At 27.5% G+C, this 24,173-nt stretch overlaps 1 protein-coding gene across 5 annotated transcripts in view; it reads right to left on the reverse strand.

Annotated features, from left to right (window-relative positions):
- The window catches only part of LOC117177697 (serine/threonine-protein phosphatase 2B catalytic subunit 2-like), a 78,287-nt gene extending 54,401 nt beyond the window's left edge, over positions 1-23,886 (reverse strand). For 3 of the 5 annotated variants that reach the window (XM_033368560.1, XM_033368557.1, XM_033368556.1), the window contains exons 1-5: positions 22,291-23,886; positions 17,832-18,035; positions 12,000-12,124; positions 11,255-11,366; positions 2,721-2,866 (exon numbers count right to left, since the gene is read on the reverse strand). In XM_033368560.1, the coding sequence (XP_033224451.1) occupies positions 2,721-2,866; positions 11,255-11,366; positions 12,000-12,124; positions 17,832-18,035; positions 22,291-23,695 (1,992 nt within the window). In that variant the 5' untranslated portion in view covers positions 23,696-23,886. The remainder of the gene's footprint in view (positions 1-2,720; positions 2,867-11,254; positions 11,367-11,999; positions 12,125-17,831; positions 18,036-22,290) is intronic. The other 2 variants (XM_033368559.1, XM_033368561.1) reach the window with 2 other exon arrangements.
- Positions 23,887-24,173: the final 287 nt, after the last annotated feature.

Consider the following 24,173-nt stretch of genomic DNA (forward strand, 5'->3'; position numbering starts at 1 on the left):
GAATGTTTTCACAAAAATTTTGCCATTAAGACGCCATTTTGAAAATACTAAAACGAAAAATCGATCTTTGAACCATGGATTCTTAAAGTTTAGATATTTATTTCACCGGTTAGTGAGATTCCAGGTTAATTACAGACTCGAAAAGCTTTGGAAAATGGTTCACAAAAAAAAAATAGACACGAAAAATCACGTTTTTTTTTTTTGTTTAAACTGCATTTTGGGATAATAAATAAATTTTTTGAGGAATTTCATTGGCACCGTCGGAAAGAGGAGATCTTAAGCAATAAAAATATATGTGTCTCAATTTTTTCTAGTGTCGAATAGTCTTAGTTATTGGCCGTTGAAAAGCAGTGTACCGGTAGTGGCGTTTTGGCCGTTTAAGGGTTAAGCTGGCAGGACCACATTGCAAAAATGGACTGAAAACCTATAGGGAATTTAGGGCTCATTTAGGGCTAATTTAATGCCCTATTGCTAAATTTAGTGCTCTTCATTTAAACAATAAAAAAAACGGTGGTCATGCTAGTCTAACGTTAAGCCAACAGAACCACATATAGTAAAAAATTAATTTTTCAAAATTTCTTTGCTCTATAATTTATGGCTCATTTAAGGCTCATTTAATGCTCCATTGACAAATTTGATGCTCCGCATTTTCAAAAAAAAACTGTGGTTCTGCTATCTTAACGATAAACTAGCAGGACCACACGTAGAAAAAAAAGACTTAAAATTTCTTTGGACCTTAATGTAGGGCACATTTAAGACTCATTTAATGCCCTATTGCCAAATTTGATGCAACGCATTAAAAAAAAAAACTTGCGGTGCTGCTATTTTAACGTTAAGCTAGCAGGAGCACACATAGAAAAAAAATGAATTGGACCAAATTTATTTGCATTACAATTTAGGGCTCATTTAGGGTTCACTTAATGCCCTATTACCAAATTTGATACTGCGCATTTTAAAAAACCCTGTGATTCTGCTATCTTAACGTTAAACTAGCAGGACCACACAGAGAAAAAAAACGACTTAGACATTAGGGATCATCCATATATTACGTAAGACGTTTTTCTTTTTTTTTATATCGTTGTGTCCTTCTCAACTGCACAGCAATTTTAGGCTCGTCTTTATTCAAACAAAAGAAAAACGTCTTACGTAATATATGGACGAACCCTTATTTCTTTCCACATTAATTAAGGGCTCATTTAATACCCTATTTCCAAATTTGATGATATTAATTTTTTTTAACTGTGGTTCTGCTATCTTAACGTTAAGCTACCAGGACCGCACATAGAAAAAAAAATGACTTGGACAATATTTCTTACACTATAATTTAGGAAAAATTTAAGGGTCATTTAATGCTCCACTGCCAAATTTGATGCTCCGCATTTTAGAAAAAAACCTGTGGTTCAGCTATCTTAACGTTAAACTAGCAGGACCACACAGAGAAAAAAAGGACTGAAGCATTATTTCTTTCCACAATAATTAAGGGTTCATTTAATTTCCTATTTCCAAATTTGATGATATTCATTTTAAAAAAAACCTGTGGTTCTGCTATCTTAACGTTAAGCTAGCAGGACCAAACATAGAAAAAAAATGAATTGGACAATATTTTTTACTCTATAATTTAGGGATAATTTAAGGCTCATTTAATGTTTCATTGCCGAATTTGATGCTCCACATTTAAAAAAGAAAACCTGTGGTCCTGCTAGCTTAACGTTAAGATAGCAGAACCGCAGGTTTTATTTAAAAAATGCGTCTCATCAAATTTAACAATAGGGCATTAAGTGAGCTCTAAATTGTAGTGCAAAGAAATATTGTCCAAATCATTTGTTTCCATATGTAATAATGCTAGATTAACGTTAAGATGGCATAACCACAGTTTTTTTTCGAAAAATTGCGGAACATCAAATTTGGCAATAGGGCATTAAGTGAGCCTTAAATTAGCCCTAAATTATTATGGAAAGAAATAATGTCTAAAACGTTTTTTTCTCCGTGTGGTTCTGCTAGCTTAACGTAAAGCTAGCATGGCCACAGATTTTTTCGATAAATTGCGGAGCACTCAATTTGACAATATGGCATTAAGTGAGCCCTAAATGAGCCCTAAATTATAGAGCAAAGACATTTTGAGAAATTAATTTTTTCCTATGTCTGGATCTGTTAACTTAACGTTAAGCTAGTATGAACACCGGTTTTTTTATTATATTTTTTTTTTATGAAGAGCATTAAATTTGGCAATGGGGCATTAAATTAGCCCTAAATTCCCTATAGGTTTTCAGTCCATTTTTGCAATGTGGTCTTGCCAGCTTAACGGACCTGAATTTCTGACCAAAAATAAAATTTGCAACCAAACATTAGAATTTTTAAACAAACAAGGTGAATGCTGAACCAAAAATAAAATATTAGACTTTTCAATATAAGCAAAAATCCGTGAAAATTGGGACAAAGAGAACGTTTCTTAAAAACGGAAGAAAATAAAATTCTTTTAAACTTATTATCAGGAAACGTACTAAATGTTATCTAAGTTCAAAACCTTACTTCTACTAAACCTCCTTATCCTGTTACCTACCGTAGTTTCTCACAGACCCCCCTCCCCTCAAATTGGTAACGGAGTTTATGAACGATCCCTAGGAGGGTACATTTTAATGAGAAATATTATAATAGTAGGAAAATCGGTGAGAAAAAGTCTTCCCGTGTAGCATCTTAAAAATCAATAGTGAAGAACTCACTGAGCGTATGTCGTCTAAATTGTGGATTTCCGGCGAAAGACCACCATGAACACAGAGAAATTGTTGGTTCATCAGGGCTGCAAGTGGTAAACAGTCAAATGCATCCATACATGCATCGTAAACTTTCTCTGAGTATTTTATTTTACCTGTAAAGAAGAAGAAAATGGTTAATACACCCATGTACTCTGCATACGTATTACATAGGTGATGAGAAAAACAACGAGAGAAATAAGATTTCAGAGAAGATTAAGAATCACGGTTGGTACAAAATCCCAATTTCAAAATACCCTGACCAATTTCCCATTTTCCCTGAACGTTTTAAACTTTTTAGATATAAAAAAACCTTACGCGCAGTAGATGAATAATGTTAATACAACAAATTTTGTTATAATTATATTTGAAACAATTTTAGTGACAACAGTAAGATATACGTAAAATACATGTATTTTCAACCAAATAGTTAAGTTTTCGAAACAAAAAATCAATTTTCAACCAAAAATGGAAGAATTAAATTTTCAGTTAAAACCCTTTTCAACTAAAAAAAAAAAGGAATTTTTAAAAATATAGTTAAACCAGGTCAACCAGTTTTTCAATTAGTTGCAAATTTTTTATTTAAAAAATAAATAAAATCTCAAAAAAAAGTTGAATAGTTGATATTTGCACACTAAAAATATTCTTATATTTAATTCAAAACAGACGAATTAAACGAAAAAAATATCAATTTTCAACAAATTAGTTGCATTCTCAACCAAATCAGACCAAAAAGAGTAATTAATAGACAAATTTTCAGTAAAAATATGAACTTTCAACCCAATAAAATAAATTTTCAGCGAAATAGTTAAATTTCCACGGAACAGATGAGCATTTAATTAAAAAGATTAAATTTCTATGGAAAAGATCAATTTTCCACAAAAAATGGAATAAGTACGTTTTAATTTGGGGAAGTGAATTTTCAACTAAAACTATGAATATCCTATCATCCTCTCAGAAAAAAGAGGTTCCTATCATAAAAAAGAGGTTGCGATATAATCTCGAAGTCTGAAGGCACATTATCTCTTCACCTATTGGTTGGATTTAAACGCGCCGCCTATTCTTTAGAATCGAGATCAGCGGAATCTATTATGAAGGCAATGCATGCTCACCAAAAAGCAATCTAGAATCATTTTCAGGTTAAGAACAGAGCTGCGTATTATGAAGTCAAGGAATTTCCACCGAAGTGCGCTCTATTCATTCGAAGCTAGCTTCTAAGGCATCAGTGCACATTCGAGGGTTCTGTTTACATAATGAATGTAAACATTCCTAGCGATCGTGCCGAATTCTAGTGGAGCTCATATATGTTTTTTTTAACATTTATTTCATCTTCAAACATTGTAATTATTTAAACAATTTTCATAAATGACTATTTTTTAAAGAATACATTTAATTTATCATGTTGCTTTGTAGGTTTACAAGAAATATTAATTATTTAAACAATTTTAATTTGAAAATTAAGAGTAAGAATGTCTATCCGATGACTCTTTTTGTATGTTGCTACGCAAATTTATATAAACTATTAATTATTCAAACAATTTAAATTAAAAAACTAAAAGTGGCCTTTTTTCTAAGAGCCAGTTTACAAAAACTATTTACAAAAACTATTAATTATTTAAAGAATTTCCATTTGAAAATAAGAGTTTGACCTTTTTTTCTACGAGTTAATTTTTTTTATAAGTCAAGTAAGAATGTCTGTAGAATGACTATCTTTTGTGCTGCTTTTAAAATTCACAAGAACTATTAATTATTTAAACAATTTTAATTACAAAATTAAAAGTTTGGCCTTTATCCTACCAATCAATTTGTTTTTAAAATCAACTAAAAATGTCTATACGATGACTCTTTTCTATGTTGCTTTGCAAATTTACAAGAACTATTGAGTATTTAAAGAGTTTCAATTTAAAAACAAGAAGTTAACCCGTTTTGATACGAGTCAATTTTTTACAAAGTTAAGAATGTCAATACAATGACTCTTTTTTCTGCTGCGTTTAAAATTTACAAGAACTATTAATTATTTAAACAATTTTAATTGAAAAATTAAAAGTTTGGCCTTTATCCTACGAGTCATTTTTTTCGAAGTCAACTAAGAATGTCTATCCGATGACTCTTTTATATTTTCTTATGCAAATTTACATAATCTATTAATTATTTAAATAATTTTAATTTAAAAATAAGAGTTTGACCTTTTTTGCGAAGTCAAGCAAGAGTTTCTATACAATGACTCTTTTTATGCTGCTTTTCAAATTTGCAAGAACTATTAATTAATTAAACAGTTTTAATCAAAAAATTGAAAGTTTGGCCTTTATGCTACGAGTTAATTGGTTTTCGACATCAACTTAGAATGTCCATTCGATGACTCTTTTCTATGTTGCTGTGTAAATCTACAAGAACTATTATGTATTTGAAGAATTTCAATTTAAAAATAAGAGTTTGACCTTTTTTCTACGAGTTAATTTTTTTATAAGTCAAGTAAGAATGTCTATCGGATGACTCTTTTCTATGTTGCTTTGCAAATTTACAAGATCTATTAATTATTTAAAGAATTTTAATTTCAAAATTAAGAGTTTAACCTTTTTTCTACAAGTGAATTTGTTTACGGAGTCAACTAAAAATGTCTATCGGATGACACTTTCCTATGTTGATTTTTAAATTTACAAGAACTGTTAATTATTGAAACATAATTAACTAAGAATATCTTTTCGATGATTTATTTTCTCTGAAGCTTTGAAAATCTACAATAATTAATTATTTAAAAAAATTTTATCAACATATTTATAGTTTGGCTATTTTTCAAGTAAGAGGCATAATTTGGTTACGGAATGAACTAAGAATGTCTTTCGATGATCATTTTCCACGTTACTTTGTAAATTTATAATAATTATTAATCATTCAAACAATTTTCATAAACACATTGAGCGTTGGGGTATTTTTTAATTAATAAACACAATTGGTTTACGAAGTTAACTGAGATTATTTTTACGATGAATCTTGCCTAAGTTATTTGTTAAATTTTTAAGAATTATTAATTATTTAAACAACTTTCATAAAAAATTCAGAATGTTGCTATTTTTCAACGAAAAGGGTCAGTTTTGTTTTAAAAATTAGTTTGGACATTTTTTGAAAAATGGGCTTAATTTGTTTACGGAATCAACAAAGATTGCATTTCCAATCACTTTTTACTATGACACTTTACAAATCTACACTAATGATTTATTATTAAAATAAATTATATAAACAAATTCAGAACTTAACTGTTTTTTAGATTTTTAACTATTTGAACGTTTTAAACAAATTAGATTTTACAAGAAAATGTATGCGCTATATATTTAATAAGAATTAAAAATGAAATTAAAACTGTATAATAGTACAAACTTTCATTTTCATTAGTTTCAGTAATTATTTCTTTTTATTAATTTCTTCCAGTAATTTCATAATAGTCTGTATGCATTTTAGTACAATTTAATTACAATGCGGCTACAAACGAGTTCATTCGAATTACTCGCAGTTGCCTAAAAATTTGGCCAGATGAGAGGAAAACTGCAGAAAACCACCTTCCGAGTTTGGCCGGGTTTTCAAAATTTGAATACACATCCCGGTCGTACCTCGTAGATGTTCACCCATCCAAGTGCTAGGAGCGCTCGAAATGGCTTGACATTTGGATTGTTCTCGAGTCGAGATCATTTACCATGGATTTCTATGAAAATTGGTACGCACCGACATTTCATATGTTTTATTAAACTTGCATACAAATTTATAGTGTTGCGCAATAATCTATTCTGCACCTTGAGAGGGTAGCCGTGTAGGGCCGTGTTTTTCACCAAAAAAGACCAATTTTCTACGAATTCATGAATTTTCAATAAAAAAGGATACATTTTCGACAAAAAATAGAATAGTTAAACTTTCCACCAAAGAAATTAATTTGTAACTAAAATGGTTGAAAACGCAAGAAACACACAGTTTCAAGAAAATATATGAATTTTTAACTCAAAAATATAAATTTTCAACCAAAAATAGAATAGTTCAATTTTCAGCTAGAAAAATAAATGAATTTTCAAATAAGGAAATACATTTTTGTACAAAATGGTTACATTTTCAAAAAAAAAGAGATGATAATTTAACTAAGAAGATTACATTTCTATAAAAAGATTAATTTTCAAACAAACAACAAAATGTAATAGGTCAATTTTCTTTTGAAGAAGGTAATTTTTAACTGAAACGAATCTTCAACGAAAAATTTTCGTTAACCAAATAGGATAATTTTCAACAAATACATGAACTTTCAATAAAAAAAAGGATAAATTTTTAACCAAACAGATGAATTTTCAACTAAAATGATTACATATTTACAAAAAAGATCAATTTTTGAGAAAAAAAATAAAATAGTTTAATTTTAAATTTGAAAAATTAATTTTCAATACAAAAAAAATGTTCAACGAAAAAGATACATCTTCAAAGAAGATAAAGTTTCTACAAAAAAGATGATTTTTTAACCAAATAAATGGATTTTGAAACAAATATTTAAATTAAAAAATGCTAAACGTTCATTTATTAAGTGCCTAATAAAAAATGCTTTTTCAACATAAATGCTGAATCACCAACCAAAAAACTGCATTTTTAACAAAAAAAGTTCCACTTTTTAACTAAGCACTTCAATTTTTAGCCAAAGATGATTTTCATTTTAAACCAAAAATCCTTGAATTCAGCAAACAAAGACGAAGTTTCAAAAAAATAATAAAAGTAACTTCAATTTTTAAACATCAAACTTCTTTTATTTATCTTACAAGTTGAATGTCCTTTAAACTAAAGCTGTTTAAATCTAAATAAAATTGAAAACTAATTTGAATATCCTGGTAGATTACAAAAATTCGAAAGCTTTTTTAATTGGAATTTTCAATCTGAAAATTTAAAAATTCTTAAATTTTATATCTTTTCAATAAAAAAAACCCCTGCATATTTACAAGATTAAAAAATTGTTCAAAAATTAATTTTCTATGCATTGTAAGCCCGACTCTTGTAAAATTATTTATTAACCCAAATCTACTACAAATTCTGGAAATGTGAATAAATGTTGAAACACTCGTATTAAGCGCATTAATAATAATCGTGATATTTGTAGTTCGCCAAATCAAATTTTCCGTTCAACTCTTTTAAAATATTAATTAACAATGAAAACCTACTGAGTACATTAGTAAAATTTAATTATATGAAATTTTAGTATTATAAAATTTTAATTATTGATAAATAAACAACATAAAAATTCCAATTTTAATTACAGCATAAAATGAAGTTACATTAATCTATATTCAAAAATAATACAAAATAATGTAATTTCTATAAGATAAGGGTTTCAAATTTATACGTATAATAAAATCGGAGAAATATAAGTAAAAAATGTTGGCCTCTATTATCTAGACTAGATGAAGCAATTATTTCTATTGGAAGATTTAAAAACACATAACTGGAAACCTCTGCTAGACTAAAACTAAAAAATTTAATGATTTTCGACATTTAAAATATTTAATATTACTGATTTTTTAAGTTAATTAAGTCAGTTCAATGTCAAAGAATTCAAAATATTAAAGCATTATTCGGACCTACAATCGGGCTCAAATTAAAAAAGAGTATACACTCAAAGCACAAAGTTTCAAAGTATTTGAATACATACAAATGTTGAACAATTTTTACAGTTCTGCAATCTATCAAATTTTAACTTTTGAAATTTTAGTAACCGATTATATTAATATTTAAATTAAATTTTATAAGAATCCTGCTTGAATACCAGAAGTTTAGTAAGGATTCAAATTTCTAATGTTTCAAATTTGGAATCTTAAAAATTTGAAAACACCATAGTTGTAGATTACGCATTAAGTAATTAAACTATGAAAAAGGACTGTTAAACTATGCGATTCTTCAATGTTTACAATTAATATAGAAATGAAGCCTTTTTAAATCATTTTTCATTTTTTGAAATGGTTAGTAAAGTATAGATGCTGGTTCAGAATGTCAATAGGATCTTCCAAAATAGATTGTTCTAGATTTTCGAATGTTATAAAGTTCCACGAAAAAATTTATTTTCTTAAATCGAGTATAAATAAAATACTTTCTTTATGATCATCCAGAAAACTTTCCTACAAAAAGAAGCCAATGGTTTAAGAAAAAAAGAACTATCTGATATACATCAACCCGTCCTAGCCGTTCTCTCAAAATTTACAAGAAACAATTCGAAATTTATGCAATATTTCTCGAAATTAAAAAACAAAAAAATTAAAAACCGACAAAGTAACTCTTTAAAATGATATGTTGATTATATACTTATTCTTGGATTTATGCAAACAAAAAACTTAACGTTAGATTCGATCACTACGAGGGGAAACCACTCATAAATCTTCTTTCTCGTAAATCTTCTCCCGTTCTCTTTCAGTTCGGGAAAAAACAAATGATTTAAAGACGTTCGAAATAAGTTCGATTATTTTTAGAAAATCGAATTTTCCTGGGTGAAATTACAATTTTCCGGGTTTCGATTTTGTAAATTAATTAGGTTTAAATAGCAAATCATGGAATCATATTCCACTAATTAATTGAGAAATAGAAACTAGGAGTTGATTATCAAAAAAATCGAAAATTTGTCAACAATTTTATACCTCTAAATCATGTTAAATTAACTAAAGGGTGAAAAAAATCAAGAAAATCGGAATTTTTCAGAAGAACATAGAAACATTCAGTAAAATCGAAATCACAATTTAAATATAAGACTACAGAAAAATTGATTAGAAAAATCTATCTAGTTCCGTACAAATTGGTACGGGCTCGGCTGCTGATTGCGATAAAAAATGTAATTATCAGTTTAAATAAAAAATAAAAACTTACCCTTACAAATTTTTAAATCTCATTAAATTCGTTGGAATATTTAAAAATACCCTAGTCTTTAAAATCCCTTGAAATTGATAAATTCACTTAAATCTTTTGAAACCTTTCATATAATCCGCTCGGAAATTCACTAAAATCCCGTAAAACATCTTGAAATCTGAAATAACAATCAAAACCCATTAAAAATTATGAAACCTTTGAAATCCTCTGAAATCCTGTAAAATTTCATAACATCGGCCCCCATAAAATTCCTTGAAAATTGTTGAAATCCATTGAAATCCCTAGAAGTTAATTAAAATTTCATTTCATTGCATATACTTTCTGAAGTTCTCTGGAAATGCTTTGAATGTTCGACAAGGACAACAAGGACAGTGAGAAACCGAAGTAAAATCCATTTTTTCTCAATCAGAGAATGCCAAAAGATCGAAATTAATTCTTACAACAACAAGAACAAACGAATTTCCAACAAAATATTCAAATTTTCAATCGAAGTTACGAATTTTTAACAAAGTATTTCCAATTTGAACCAAAGAGGAAAAATTGCCTACAAAGCGAATGAATTTTCCACCCGCCTAAAATAAATATCTACAGAAAAGACGAATTATCAACAAAATAATTTAATTTTCAACCAAAGATAAGAATATACAACTAAAATAAAGATTTCTTAGCCAAGAAAGAAAAAAAGTTCATCCAAATTGTTAAACTTTCAAGACAAAAAGAGAAAATGTTAACCAAGAAGATTAGTTTTCTACAACAAAATAAACGATTTTTCAAATAAAAAGAGATTAATTTTCAAACAAAAACGGGAAAAGTTACATTTTCAGTTAAAAAAAATTCTAAAAAAAAACGAATTTCTAAGTAATTAAACTTTCATCCAAAAAGATGACTTTTTAACTAAAATTATCAATTTTTAACTGAAGTAGTTAAATTTCAATAAAAAAATTAGTGTTTAACAAAACAAAAAAAACGAATTTTCAACCAGAGATGAATTCTGAACAAATAATATAATAGTAAATATTTAAGCTAATTTTTAAAAATATTTAATAAAAAAAACGTTTGAATTCAACTAAAGAGTTGCATTTTTAAACAGAAAAAACGATCATTTCCTACCAAAATTGTTGAACTTTGAACCCAAAAACAAATAATAATAAAATTCTTAATAAGATTATAATCGTTAGAAGAAAGCAGCTGCTAAAAAAAAATACAAGATAAATTAACTACTAACAAGAGTATTATATTATAGTGGCCGCAAAACTTATTTTTAAAATTGCCTAATTTTTCTATAACCAATTTCTCATTTTTCCCTGACAATTAATATTCAAAGACAAGGATATTGTTATTGTAACTTTTTTGACCTAGAATTTTTAATAATTTTTTTATACTTTAAAAATATTTTTACAATATGTAAATTTGGTAAAAAAATTTCTATAAATTAAACGAATAAAAATTGGTTTATTTTAAATTTATTATCCTTGACAGTTATTTAAAGTGCCTCTTATATCAATTTCCTGCCCTTTGCAAGATTTTTTTTTCAAAATCCCAGACTTTCCCTGACCAATAAAATTCCCTGACCTACGGCCATCCTGAGTATGGAACATTTTTTTGAAATATTGACAAAATTAATCGTTACTTACATTCTTGCTTAAATGTGAAATATTCCGTGAGATGCCGGCACTCATGGTTACCTCTGAGAAGGAAGAGTGTGGTTGGATGGCACAATTTCAATGCCCACAGGTACAAAACGCACTGTAACAGAAATACAAAATTTTCCAGTGTAACGAATTGCAGAATATTTAAAAATAAGCATCCAAAATAATTGAAATTTTAAAAAATGGTTAGGAATTTAAATAAGCCAATTTAAACCAATTGAAAGTCTTGATTTTTCACTTGCTTTTACTTCAACTTGCATTTAATAAAATTCACCTGAGGCCAATATCCAAAGAAAATTCACAATCAGTGCAGTGAAAAGAATTAGGAAGAAGATTTTTTAGCAGTCAGAGGCCTAGAGAAACAAAACATTTTAATTTGAGTTGATGTTTAGGAGAAATCTCCCTACATTGGATAATGCCGCCTACAGAAGATAATAATTATTTTAAAATACTAATGTTTTTTTAAAATAATTGATTTAATTTAATTCAAAATTGAGACACTATATACGTGCAAATAAATCCAAATTGAAATTAATTATTTTTCTTTTATTTCTGCTCTTAATTAATGATTATCCACTGCAGGTTGCATTATACAATGTAAAAAGATTTCCCTTACACTGGCGATCACAGATTCGAAAATACTGTATCAAATAATGATAGAGATAACTAAAATTTACTGAAGCTCGCAAGGGAAAAATATTATTTTTAATAGAAGTTATATTTTATTTACCTCAATACTGAAGTAACCTCTGTCAACATAATCACCCAGAAAGAGGTACTTTGTTGTTGATGGTGGCCCACCAACTTCAAATAATTTCATCAAATCGTAGAATTGGCCGTGAATATCTCCGCAGACTGTAACAAAAAAAGAGAACGTTAAAATTACATTAAAATTAGTTTTAATTCCTCTCTCATTTAATTACAATAATTTAACCAATCTAATTTCCTTGTAATTTTTTGAATTAGAAATTATCTCATTGTTTTTCCGAAATTGCTAAAAAAAAATATCAGTTTTCCAAAAAATAAAATTTCTTCAATGAGGCTAATAAAATTTATTACAAAACTTATTCGAAATTATAATGTCATGAAAAAATTAAACACTTTAAATTGAGAGCCTTTAGAAAAATTAAAATGAACCATTTTAAACACGCAGGCGTCCACAATGAAATTTATCGATAAATTAGAATGGTAAAATTCTTATTCGAAAGCAATCGAATGTATATTAAAAATATTAAGAAAGTTAAACCATTTTAAAACAAAAGTAGCAAGCTTTTACATAAGGTTTCGTCGAATATCGCATTGCATCTAAACAAATATCACTATTCCACGATTTTTTTTCAATCTCGAAAAAAAAAATAATTTTAATTTTCATTTCAACATTTTTTTAAATTCTGTTATATTTTCGAAATAATTGTGATAAAAAAGAAATAAGTTTGATATCTGTACAATTTTCAGAGACTGAAATTTCATTTGTAGTTGAAAGAATCTCAGTATGAAAACAAAATTAAAAAATGTTAGGTAAAGGACTTTTAATTTCAGAATTAAAAAAAAAGTTTTCCACTTTGAATTTTTGAATAATTTGAATTATGAGGCTTCAAAATTTAAACTTATTGAAAACTTTATAGTTTCATCTAATTTAGATCCTTCGAAATTTGTTGGTAGCTGACTGAAATATAGATATCATTAGATTTTAAGGAAGACACACAATTTTCATTTATAACCAATAATTAATGTGCTTGAAGTTCAGTACGTTCAAATCAACGAAATTTTTTTGTGATGATTTTTTAAATCAGAAAAAGTGCTTAAATCCTTGTTCATTTATATTAGGAAATAACTTATTATTGAAACAGATTTATAATGTATATTTTATATTGCAGTTAGAACAATATTTATCAGGAAAATAGAAATGGGGCAAAATATTTCATTCATTTGAACGTTCGGAACTTCAGGTACATCAATAATTAGACTTAAGGAAACCTTGTAATTGGCTTTTAAAATCTGTTGGGCTTCAATAAATATGAATATGAATGTCAGGGTCGCTACAAAATCCCAATTTAAAAATTCCCAGACTTTACCTGGCTTTTTTCTGGCAAATTTTTCATTTGTCCTTAACTTTATAAATTTCTCTTTTGGATATGAAAACCTTCCACCTAAAAAATCAGTAACGCTAGTGCGAAGAAAATGTTTATTTTAAAATGCATCTAAGCTTTTAGTGACTACAGTCATATATAATTTTATGAGGGACATCCACAAATTACGTAAAAAAATATGTAAGATACAAGAATTTTGAACAAAAAATGGAAGAATTAAATTGGGAATTAAAAAAAAAATTCGACCAAGAAAAAAGGCATTTTTTTAAACAAGTTAAAATTTAAATTAACGTATTTAAGTTAAAAAAAAAATTCAACATAATAAGAGAAATTTTATCTAAAAAAATAAATACATTTTTATGGAAAAATATAATAGTTCTATTATCAGTAAAAAACAATTAATTTTCAACAGAGAAAAAAGGAATTTTCAACAATATAGTTGAATTTTAAACCAATGTCATGAAACTTTGATAAAAAATGAATTCTTGACAAAGAGTGTAATAACTGATACATATTTCCAACAAAAAATAAGTTTATTTAAATCAAACAGTCTAATTAAGCCAATAAATAGGCATTTTTGAACATATTAGTTCAATCCTTTACCAAAACAGGTTGTTTTTCAATCAAAAAAGAATTTTCCAAAAAAAATAGTTGAAATTTTCAACCAAGAAATAAATTTTTAGTTCATAAAGAGAAAAAATCTAATCTGAAATGTGGAGTTTTTAACCCGAAGATATGAATTTTCTCTAATAAAATAATTCAATTTGTTAAACAAAGAACACAAGTTTTGAACCAAATAAATCAATTATCAACTAAAAAAGATAAATATGCTAGTAAAAACATAATAGATACTATTTCATAAATAAACGAATTTTCAACAATATATAACAAATTTTCTCCATAGAAATGAATTCGAGACTGAAATAATTGAAAATCTTCAACAACAAAAAATTTTTAATTAAACAATTGAATTTTCAACCCAAAAGATGAATTTTCTAAAAAAAATGACAAGCTTGCAACAAAATACATGAATTCTCAACGAAAAAGATCTATTTTTAACCCAGAAAAGAATAGTTAAATTTTAGTTACAAAAATGAATTTAAAAAAATAATGTTCAACAAAATAGTTTAACTTTAATCGTAACTGACAAAATTGCAACAAAAAAAATTAATTTTCCACAAAAAAAAGATAGATTTAAAAAAATACATGAATGTTTCAATCAAATATTTGAATTTACAAAGCAATTTTCATCCTACTAGTTAAATCTTCATCAAAAGAAAAAAATTTCAATAAAAAAGATGAATTAGTCACCAGCATGTAGATTCACATTCTACCACAAAAGATGTATTTTCAACAAATTACAAGCATTTTTATTCAAATAGTGGATTTTTCAACAGAAGAAGATAAATTTATATATTCAACAAATTATTAAATTTTCAGTTGGAAAAATCAATTTTCAAAATGAAATATATTTTCAACAAAATAGTTAAATTTGAAACGAAAAAGTTTTTTTTAATAGACGGGTGAATCATGAACAAAAAAACGAGTTTTCAACATCGTAATTCAACTTTTAACTAAGTATTTAAATTTTCAACCAAAAAAGTGAATTTTCAATAAAAAATGTAATAGCTGCTATTTCGACCAACAAATATTTTTACTTTTTAACAAAAATAGTTAAATTTACCAAAAAATATTATTTTTCAACCCTCAAAACGAAATTTCAACCGAGAGTCGAATTTTTAACCAAAAAATAAAATTAATTACAATTCTAATATATTATTATCAAATAAATGAGTCTCCAAAAAAATAAAAAATAAAAAAAAATGAAACAGTTACATTTTTAGTAAAAAATGAATTAAAAACAAAATTCAAAGAAAAAGTTTAATTTTTAACAAAAAAAAAATAATTTTCAGCCAAGAAGACTAAACTATCAAAAACGATACATGTTTCACAAAAACTGGAATAGTTGAATTTTAAGTTGAAGAAATTAATTTTTCACTAAAATGATGAAATTTTAACAAAACAAAAAAATGCATTTTTAACCAAAAATATGAAATTTCAACTAATGAGATTACTCTTCTACCAAAAGAATCAAATTTTCAACAAAATCGTTGGTTTTCACTTAAAACAGATAAATTTTCAGTAAAAAACTTTATTTTTTAACCAAATGAAAGAAATTTTCAACCAAATAAAAGAAGTTTTCAATCGAACATGGCATAGTTCAATTTTCCATTACAAAAATTAAATTTCCACAAAATAGTTAAATTTTTAAAAAAGGGTTTTTAACCAAAATGATGAATCATCAACCAAAAAAAGTTTTAAACTTTCTGAGTTTCATTGACTTTCTGGAACTCCATGACATGTAGCAACCCTGAATATGAATAATAAAATTGTCATTATTTTATTAAACCCACTAAAAATTGTTTTGTTATTTCTTTTTAAAGCTATTTTGGTTAAAGCCCCCCCCCCCCCCCGTAAAAAATGAAAAAACTTCAATATTATAATGGCTTTAGGATCGAAATGAATGTGAGTTCCTTTGCTGTAATTTATTCATACATTATTTATAAAATTTTAAAAAGTATCTTTTTTACTCATTAAAAAAAATTAAATAAATGTATTAAGTAAGGCATGAATAAATTCTAATAAAATAAACTTAAGATTCATTTAGAGTTTTGATCCTAAAACCAATATCAGGCCTCACAGTCCCTATTAGATCAAATATAGGGACCAAATGGTACTTTTTTCGCGCTAAAAGGGTAAAAAATGTAGAATAAATTTAGAAAATTTCAGAACAATTCAATTTACATTCAAAGCAGTTTAAATGAATTGAAAAAAATGTTTAAAATTCCATTGATTTCCGTAAAACTGGAATGAATTTAGAGTAACTTAAGATAAAAGAGAAGAATTTAATAAAATTCATAAAAATTGGTGGATTAAAAAAAAATCAAAGGAATTTAGACAATTTGAAAATATAAAAAACTTCATTGAATTCAGTAACTTTGAAATAAGCTTAAAAAATTCAAGAGAGTTAAAAGAATTTGATGAAATGCCTAAGAATTCAAGGTGATGTTAATATAGACTTCAGGATCAATTAAATAAAGACTTTTAAAAATTCAAAATTAAGTCACTGAACTAAGTAGAATTGAGTAAATTTAGAAGAGTTCAAGTAAATAAAAAAATCCCTTAGAAATAAATAAAAATATACTCGGAATCTTTTTAAATTTCCTAAAATATTTTGAATCCTTTAATATTTTTTGAAAGCCCTTGAAAACGCCTAAGTATCTTTTACAACGCCTTAAAGTATTTAAAATCTTTTAAACTCCTTTAAAATTGTTTAAACCTCTTGAAAATGCCAAAGAATTTGAAAAAATACGTTAAAATATTTCAAATCCTTTGATTATTTTATCAAATCAATTAAAACTTTTCAAAATTCAAAAAAGTCACTAAATTAAGCAGAATATTTGAAACCCTTTTCAAATCTTCGAAACTGTACGAAATCCCTCATGTCTAGTAAAAATTCTTCGAAATCCATTAAAATATTAAAATCCATTAAAATTAATAAACCCCCTACAAATGCCTTAAAATTGTTTAAATTTCTTAAAAATGCTTTTGAATCTTTTAAAATACACTAAAATATTTAAGTCTTTGAAAGCCTTCGAACTACTGAAATAAATAAAAATTTCTGGGAAGCTTTCAAATTTTCCTACAATATTTCAAATCCTTTGATAATCTTTTGAAATCCCTTTAAAAAAATACGTTAAAACATTTAAAATCCTTTGATAATTTAACAATCGATCCTCAGGATCAATTCACTTAAAACTTTAAAAAAATTTTAAAAATCCACTGAATTAAGTAGAATAGAGTAAATTTAGAGAAATGCAAGTGAATTAAAAAAAATTAAAGTGAATTCATAAAGTTAAAGAGAATTAATAAAATTCAAGAGAATATTTTTAAATACTTTAAAACCTTTAAACTTTTTAAATCTTTAAGTTTTAAAAATACCCTAAAATCTTTCAAATTCCTGCAAATTATTGAATTCTTACAGTAATTCGCTGATTTTTGCTATTTTTTTAAAAGTTCCTGACTTAAGTAGGGTACCCATAGGGACCAAATCTTGAAAATAGGGTACTTTAGGACCCTTAAGTGAATATAGATCACAATAGGGGAAAAGAATTGAGAAAAACTTGTTCAAAAAAGGAGTGACGAAACAAAACAAAGTTTCAAAATAATACTGAAAGAATGTAGGTGAAGAACATAATGTGTCGTTTGATATGCATCAAAGTCACATGCCGCTATTCAAGAGTTTTTTTCTATGTAGATGGTAGGTGGATAAAATGAATAAATTACCATTATTGATATTTTTACTCTGGTAAACAATTTTGCTTGAATAGAAGACTGTTTGAAAAGTCGATATTAGAATGAACAACAGGCATCTGAAGCCAACTGGCAATTAGTTTCTCTATGTAACTTACCAGTGACAGGTGCCTCGATATCTATCATCGTTCTTTCTGAACGAAGAAGAGCAGCGCCATCATTAACAATTCGAAGTGCTGCAGATTCCTCTATTCTACCTTCGAGAATAAAATGTTGTTTGAGCACTTCCGGTTTTGGTCGCCCCGTTCGCGTGTCAAAGACCTCTGCTATTGTTAATTTTCGTGATGGAGGAAATGGTACACCTGTAATCCAACAAGAAAAGCACATATTAGACTACATCATTCAATTACCAGTTTTAATTAATTGGCCCGTTAAAACAAATTAGGCTTAATACAGCGAGAAAAGCTTAATTTTATACTTAAAAATTTTTGTAAACTGAGATGATAATTCATTAAAACTTAATTAAAAGAGAATTAGGCATTCGTTTCATTAAATAAAAAATACACAATATATTTCGGCAAATTAACAAAAAAAAAAAAATATATATTTAGAGTAAAATTCAAACTGAATATGTAATAGATAAATCACTCGGAATATCCTGTCCCTGGTATCAAATTCTGAACGGTTTTTTTCCTTCAAAATATTGTAATTGTGCTCCCCCCCCCCCCCAACTAATTTGAAAAAAAATAGTTAAATTTTCAATCAAAGTGGTGAATTTTCAAGTAAAATTATGAATCTTCAACCTAACTGAATTTTTAACAAAATTCAACTTTCAACTATAAGCAGTTAAATTTTCAACAAGAAAAAACGAGTTTTCAACAAAATAGCTAAAACCTCTACAGAATTTTTTTGGAAAAGCAGATGAATTTTCAAACCTGAAAACCACATTTTTTAACAAAAGAGTTGAATTTTCGAGCCAAGATCATGGATTCTTACAAAAAATAACTTCAAAACCAAATAGTTGGACTTTTTCCATAAATCATTAATTTTTTAACAAAATGCATGAATTTTCATCCGAATAGTAAAATTTTCATACCGTAAATATTAAAGTTCAACAAACAAAAAAATTAGATGTCAACGAAATAGTCGAGTTTTCTACCATTAAAAAAAATAACTCAACGAAATAGTCAAATTTTCAACAAAAAAGTTCATTTTAAACGAAGCAATTCAATTTTCTACCCTTTTACAACCGGAAAGACGAATTTTTGACAAACGGGTTAGATTTCCAAAAAATAAGTTAATTTTTAAATAAAATGTTGAATTTTGTAAAAAAATGAATTTGAAACAAAATAGTTAAATTTCAAACCAGAGATAAATTTTCCACTAAAATTATGAATCTTCAACAAAAAAACTGAATCCTCTAAGATTTTTTTTTTCAAATGAGGTGAATGTTTAACAACAATCTTCTCTATTTTTCAACCAACTAGTTGAACATTCTACCAATATACATGATTTTTTAACCAAAAAAGATTTTAATTTGAAATCAATCACAGTTCAATTTGACCAAAAACAAGAATATTTAATAAAATAGATGAGTTACAAGTTACTTTGAAAAATATTAACGAGGTTACCTTATAAGTTACAAATAATATAACTTCTCAGTAACTTAGTTACTTTGAACAAGTTACTACCCAAAACTAGTTCGGATCGACAATAAGGCTTAAAAAGTACACAGAAAGTCGAATGAATATTATATTAATATACAGTACATAATTCTCAATGATTTTCAACTATTATTTGCATAATTAAATGCACGGAATTTATAACTCACATTTTTAACTTCACGAACATTCATTTTGAATACTATAAACGTGAAATTAGTCAACAATGATGGCTTTAAATTTGAGATTCTCGAAACAGGGGAAATAGGGTGATTTTTTCACGAAAATAGGCAAATAAATTCTTTTAAATAAAATTAATCTACAAATATATTCAATTTTCCATCAAGCAGTTGAATTTTCAACCCAAAGATGTATTTTTTAACAAAAGTCACTTTCCAGCTAAAAAGTCGAATGGTTTAGAAAATAGTTGACTTTGGAACACGAAAGGTTCATTTTCAAATAAATAGTTAAATTAAAAAAATATATGTGAAATAAAAAATATTGCAACTTAACCAAAAACATTTGCATTATAAACCAGAAAGTTGAACTCTCCCTAGAACTTTCCAGCCAAAAAGAGAAATTTGTTAAAAGACAGTTAAATTATCAACCTAAAAAGATAAATTTTCAAAAAATAGATCGTTTTCAACCAAGATACATGATTTTTTAACCAAATGGTTCAATTAAAAAAATTAATTTTCAACAAACAGTATGATGCTGAAGAAAAAGTAAGAGTAATCGTGACGTCATTTTTTAGTTGCTTTTTATGTAATTTGAATTAATTGAGATTCCATTTGATATAAAAACATGCTAAAAATAAATGGATTCTATCAGAAGAAAATTCCTAGAAATTTTTCCGGATTTCAAAAATGTGAAGTATTCAAAACTGAACTTCAAGCATAGCGTTGAAAATTTAAAATTCAAAATTACATAATTTTTAATTCAGAGATTCAATATTGTAAAAAGTTCCTAAAAGACGTAACATTATGTAATAAAATCAATTTTACATGCATTCAAAATTGAACAAATTAACCATTAAAATTTCAAAACAATTGAAATCTAAGATTGCCCTATTTCGGACGATTTCAATTACAACTGATTCTATTATTTTCATTTTATTTGAAATTGAAATAATTAGATTTGGACGTTTAAAATTTTTACTTTTTGAACTAGTAATGCTTTCATGCAAATCTCCAAAATTGCAAATAATAATAGATGATGCAAGTATCATGTGCATTTAAAAAACGAATAAGTTAACGAAAATGAACAAAAATTGTTTTCAAATATATTGATTTGAAATTTGTCAACTACCAAATTAATGATTTTTGTGAAAAAGTAGCACAAAAATCGAATTTAAAATTTTGTTTTAATTATTTCAAGGTTGTGCTCAGGTAATCCCCCCTCCCCCCGGCCCATGATTCAAAAGTTGTCTTTCGTAATTTGACCCAATCCAACGATTAGACATAGGGATTTTAACATAATACATATAAAAGGTTTATATCGAGAAAAAAACAATTTTTTATTTACAGGTGTCAAATTTATTCTCAATCACAGACTAAAAAAATCAATATTAATCGAAACCATATTGTCGATCATAAGTATGACGCCACCTCTTTATCCTAAATAGGTTAAAATCTATCGGAATTCTCAAAATGAGCCAGGATGAAGTCGTTTCGTCAATTTTTAAAGCATATATTGTAAAAGTAGTGCAAATTTCAATAAAATTTAATATAATAAACATTTTTCAATATCCTTGAGATCGTTTTAAATTTAACATTCTATAGATTCACTTATCACTATTGTTAAAATTTTTGCTTGCATATGGTGCAACATGTTTAAAGTTAAAACAAAAATTTGTAAAATATATAAAATAATAATTTATCATGGGGGGGGGGGGCCTGGTAGTTTTCAACCTGCTTAAGAAAAAAGTTCTAACGCTCATATAATTACCATGACATAAACTTCAGCAATCGCTAAAAAAATCAGATTATCCTCTCTGATTCTCGACTAAAGAATAACAAAAATTTTATTCGAAAAAATCCGGTTATTGTTACCATAATTTCGGTACACGTAGCCATGGTCAAGAATAAAAATTGAGCTGAGTATTTTGTGTGAGTATTTACTTGACGTAAATAACAAACAGTGGTTTACAATTATCAATTTTAACTCTGTTAAATACAAAATCAATAATTTTGGTTAGAAAAAATTGCTACTTAACAATTTTCAATATGGAAAAAGATATTAATGATCAAAAATTCCGAAATTTTAAATTCTATCCCTTATTTAATCCTTTTATTGTAGGGCTCCTTTTATTCCTTGAATGATTCTCTAGAAATTACTTGCATGCGTTTTTATTTTAAAAACTTATTCAGGAAAAATATTGTTTATCAAATTAACAATTATATAGTTCCTGAATAAAGTTTTAAAACAAAAACCTGCCAGATATTCGTAAGGAATCATTCAAAGAATAAAATGGACCTTACAACACAAGTAATAAATAAGAATCGCAAGTTTCACCTTGAAAGAAGGCTGGGCAATAAAACTTCAAGTAACGATGGTTAAATAAACAATTTTAATCTGAAATATTTTGGTCTTAAATTCGCCTTTAATTTTCTTCCAAAATTAGTTACAATTAAAAATAGGAAAATTTCCTTCGATCCTAAAATTCATTTGTAACCATGCTCATTTTTGAACTTGAGACCTTAAATTTATGAACACCTAACAAATCATATTCTCTTCCATTCGAAAACTAAAAACTCAAATGGATTTTGTATTACAGAATGATTGGCACCTCATTTGTAAATGTTTGCTTATATTAAATTCATTTGAATAACTAGTTTATGAATGAAATTTCCAGAATACAACTCTACACCGCATTAATTTAAGACATGCCCATGAAGAAAAACTTTCAAAACACCATTTCGGAGACACACTTCAAATATTTAAATTAAAATTATACCTGGATCCCTACCCTCATCTAAAAGAGCTAAGACTTCGGGTTTTAATTCGGGCTCAACATCCGGCTCAACATTATCGTGGCTTTTTTCATCATCTTCACTCGAAAGGTCCACAGATGATTTTCGTTCTGGCGATTCCGATTCAGAAGCGGGCTCGGGATCACTGCTATAGATGCTCACATTTGTTTCTGATTTGATTGACTTGGGCGAGTCATCATTTGATAAATTAACTGTAGACGGAGTATGACACAAATCAATTGTACTACCCGTTGACTTGGGCGAACTGCTCAAAGCGGGCAAAAATAACAACTTATTTGATGCTACATCATCAGGATTTTCTTCTTTCTCAACCTTAATTTTTTCTTTCTCACCAGTCCCTTGGAATGAAAGTGCGGACATGCTGGAAACATTCGGAAAAAATTCACTGCCATTTAATTTTGAATTAGGCGTGAACCACATCTCACTACTGATATTTGGAGAAGTCAACGCTTCAACGTAATCCCTAACCGCTTCCTGTTCGCTCAGATCAAAGTGATCTTCGCCTAAAGATTTTGATTTTTCGAGTTTCCTCCTGTTGCCTTTATTATCCAAAATACTTTTCTGCCAAACAGTCTTTTTGTCATGAAGCTTTGATGCTGAAGCGGACTTCATTTTTGAAACCGACCCAGAATCAGACATCGCGGTTTTATTAGTTTCTTCTAAAGATTGCTTCAGGAAAAAATCGATTTCATCGTCCAAATTCGAAAGAAAACTTTCGCTGATGATACATTTTTGTTTTTCTGAGACAATGTCCGTCAACTGTTCACTTATGACCTCTGTGAAAACACTTGATGTTATTTCCTTTATTTGTGGTTTGGATACGCATTTCGCAAAATTTGAACTTGACTTCATCAACAAGACGTAAACTTCTGAAATCTCGTGAATGCTTTTCTCCAAAATGGATTCCTCGTTCTCCACTTCCTGGGCTTGCGGCGACTCAAGAATGTCTGTCACGTTTCTGTTTGCGAAAGACCTGTTTTCTTCTTCCTGACTGTTATCTGAATCAATTTCGCCTTCCTTTGCTATATTTGCTTTGAGAATTCGCACACTGGAGCTTTTCCTGCGACGATGCTCTTCATTAAGAATTTTGTTTAAAGTTTCATCATTGACACTGGACGATTCATTAAGGCATTTTTCTAGTCTTTTCTGCAAACCAGTCAATGCTGGTGATCCAGAATTCCTTTCTCGTTCAGTTACGTGTACGTCAGATTCTTGAATCAAGTCGCCAACATTTTGAGGAGTTCGAACAGATAAGGTTCTGAAACGACCAATTAGTCTCTCAATGGGAGTTTCAGATGTTCCAAAGGATTTTGAGTGTGTGGATCGGTTTAGCGGCGACAACAATCCTTTCCGTTTTTCATCAGCCATTTTCGTGAAACTCGAAATATAAACACTTTTAAAAGTTTAAAAAAGGAGCGAATAAGATGTTTAAGAATATTATATGTTCTTGCACAAAAATATATTTTTTGGTACTGATTTTCACTGGTTTTGATAACTTTCCGAAGACGAATAAAAGTCGGAACTGTTTTCGTTCAAGGGACATGTACAATTAAACGCGCGGTATGTGAATTAGAACGCAAGACGTCCGGCAACTCATGATATCGAGTATTCAATATCAACAATAACAATCGACTTATCGATAAGTCACTCTCTAAATTCAATTTCGTTTTAGATACATGTCTTAAACTCCTAAACATCTTAAAGACATTAACGTTGTTTACTTACAATGGCTTTTATTAATCCATCAAGTATTTCTAATTAATTTTTTTTTAATTTGGTACAAAAAGATATCTTCCAAATGTTGAACGATTATATTACTGCAGGTTGACAAGTGGACTGGGAAACC

The sequence above is a fragment of the Belonocnema kinseyi genome, chromosome 8 (genome assembly GCF_010883055.1).
Source record: "Belonocnema kinseyi isolate 2016_QV_RU_SX_M_011 chromosome 8, B_treatae_v1, whole genome shotgun sequence".
Taxonomy (NCBI): Eukaryota; Metazoa; Arthropoda; class Insecta; order Hymenoptera; family Cynipidae; genus Belonocnema; species Belonocnema kinseyi.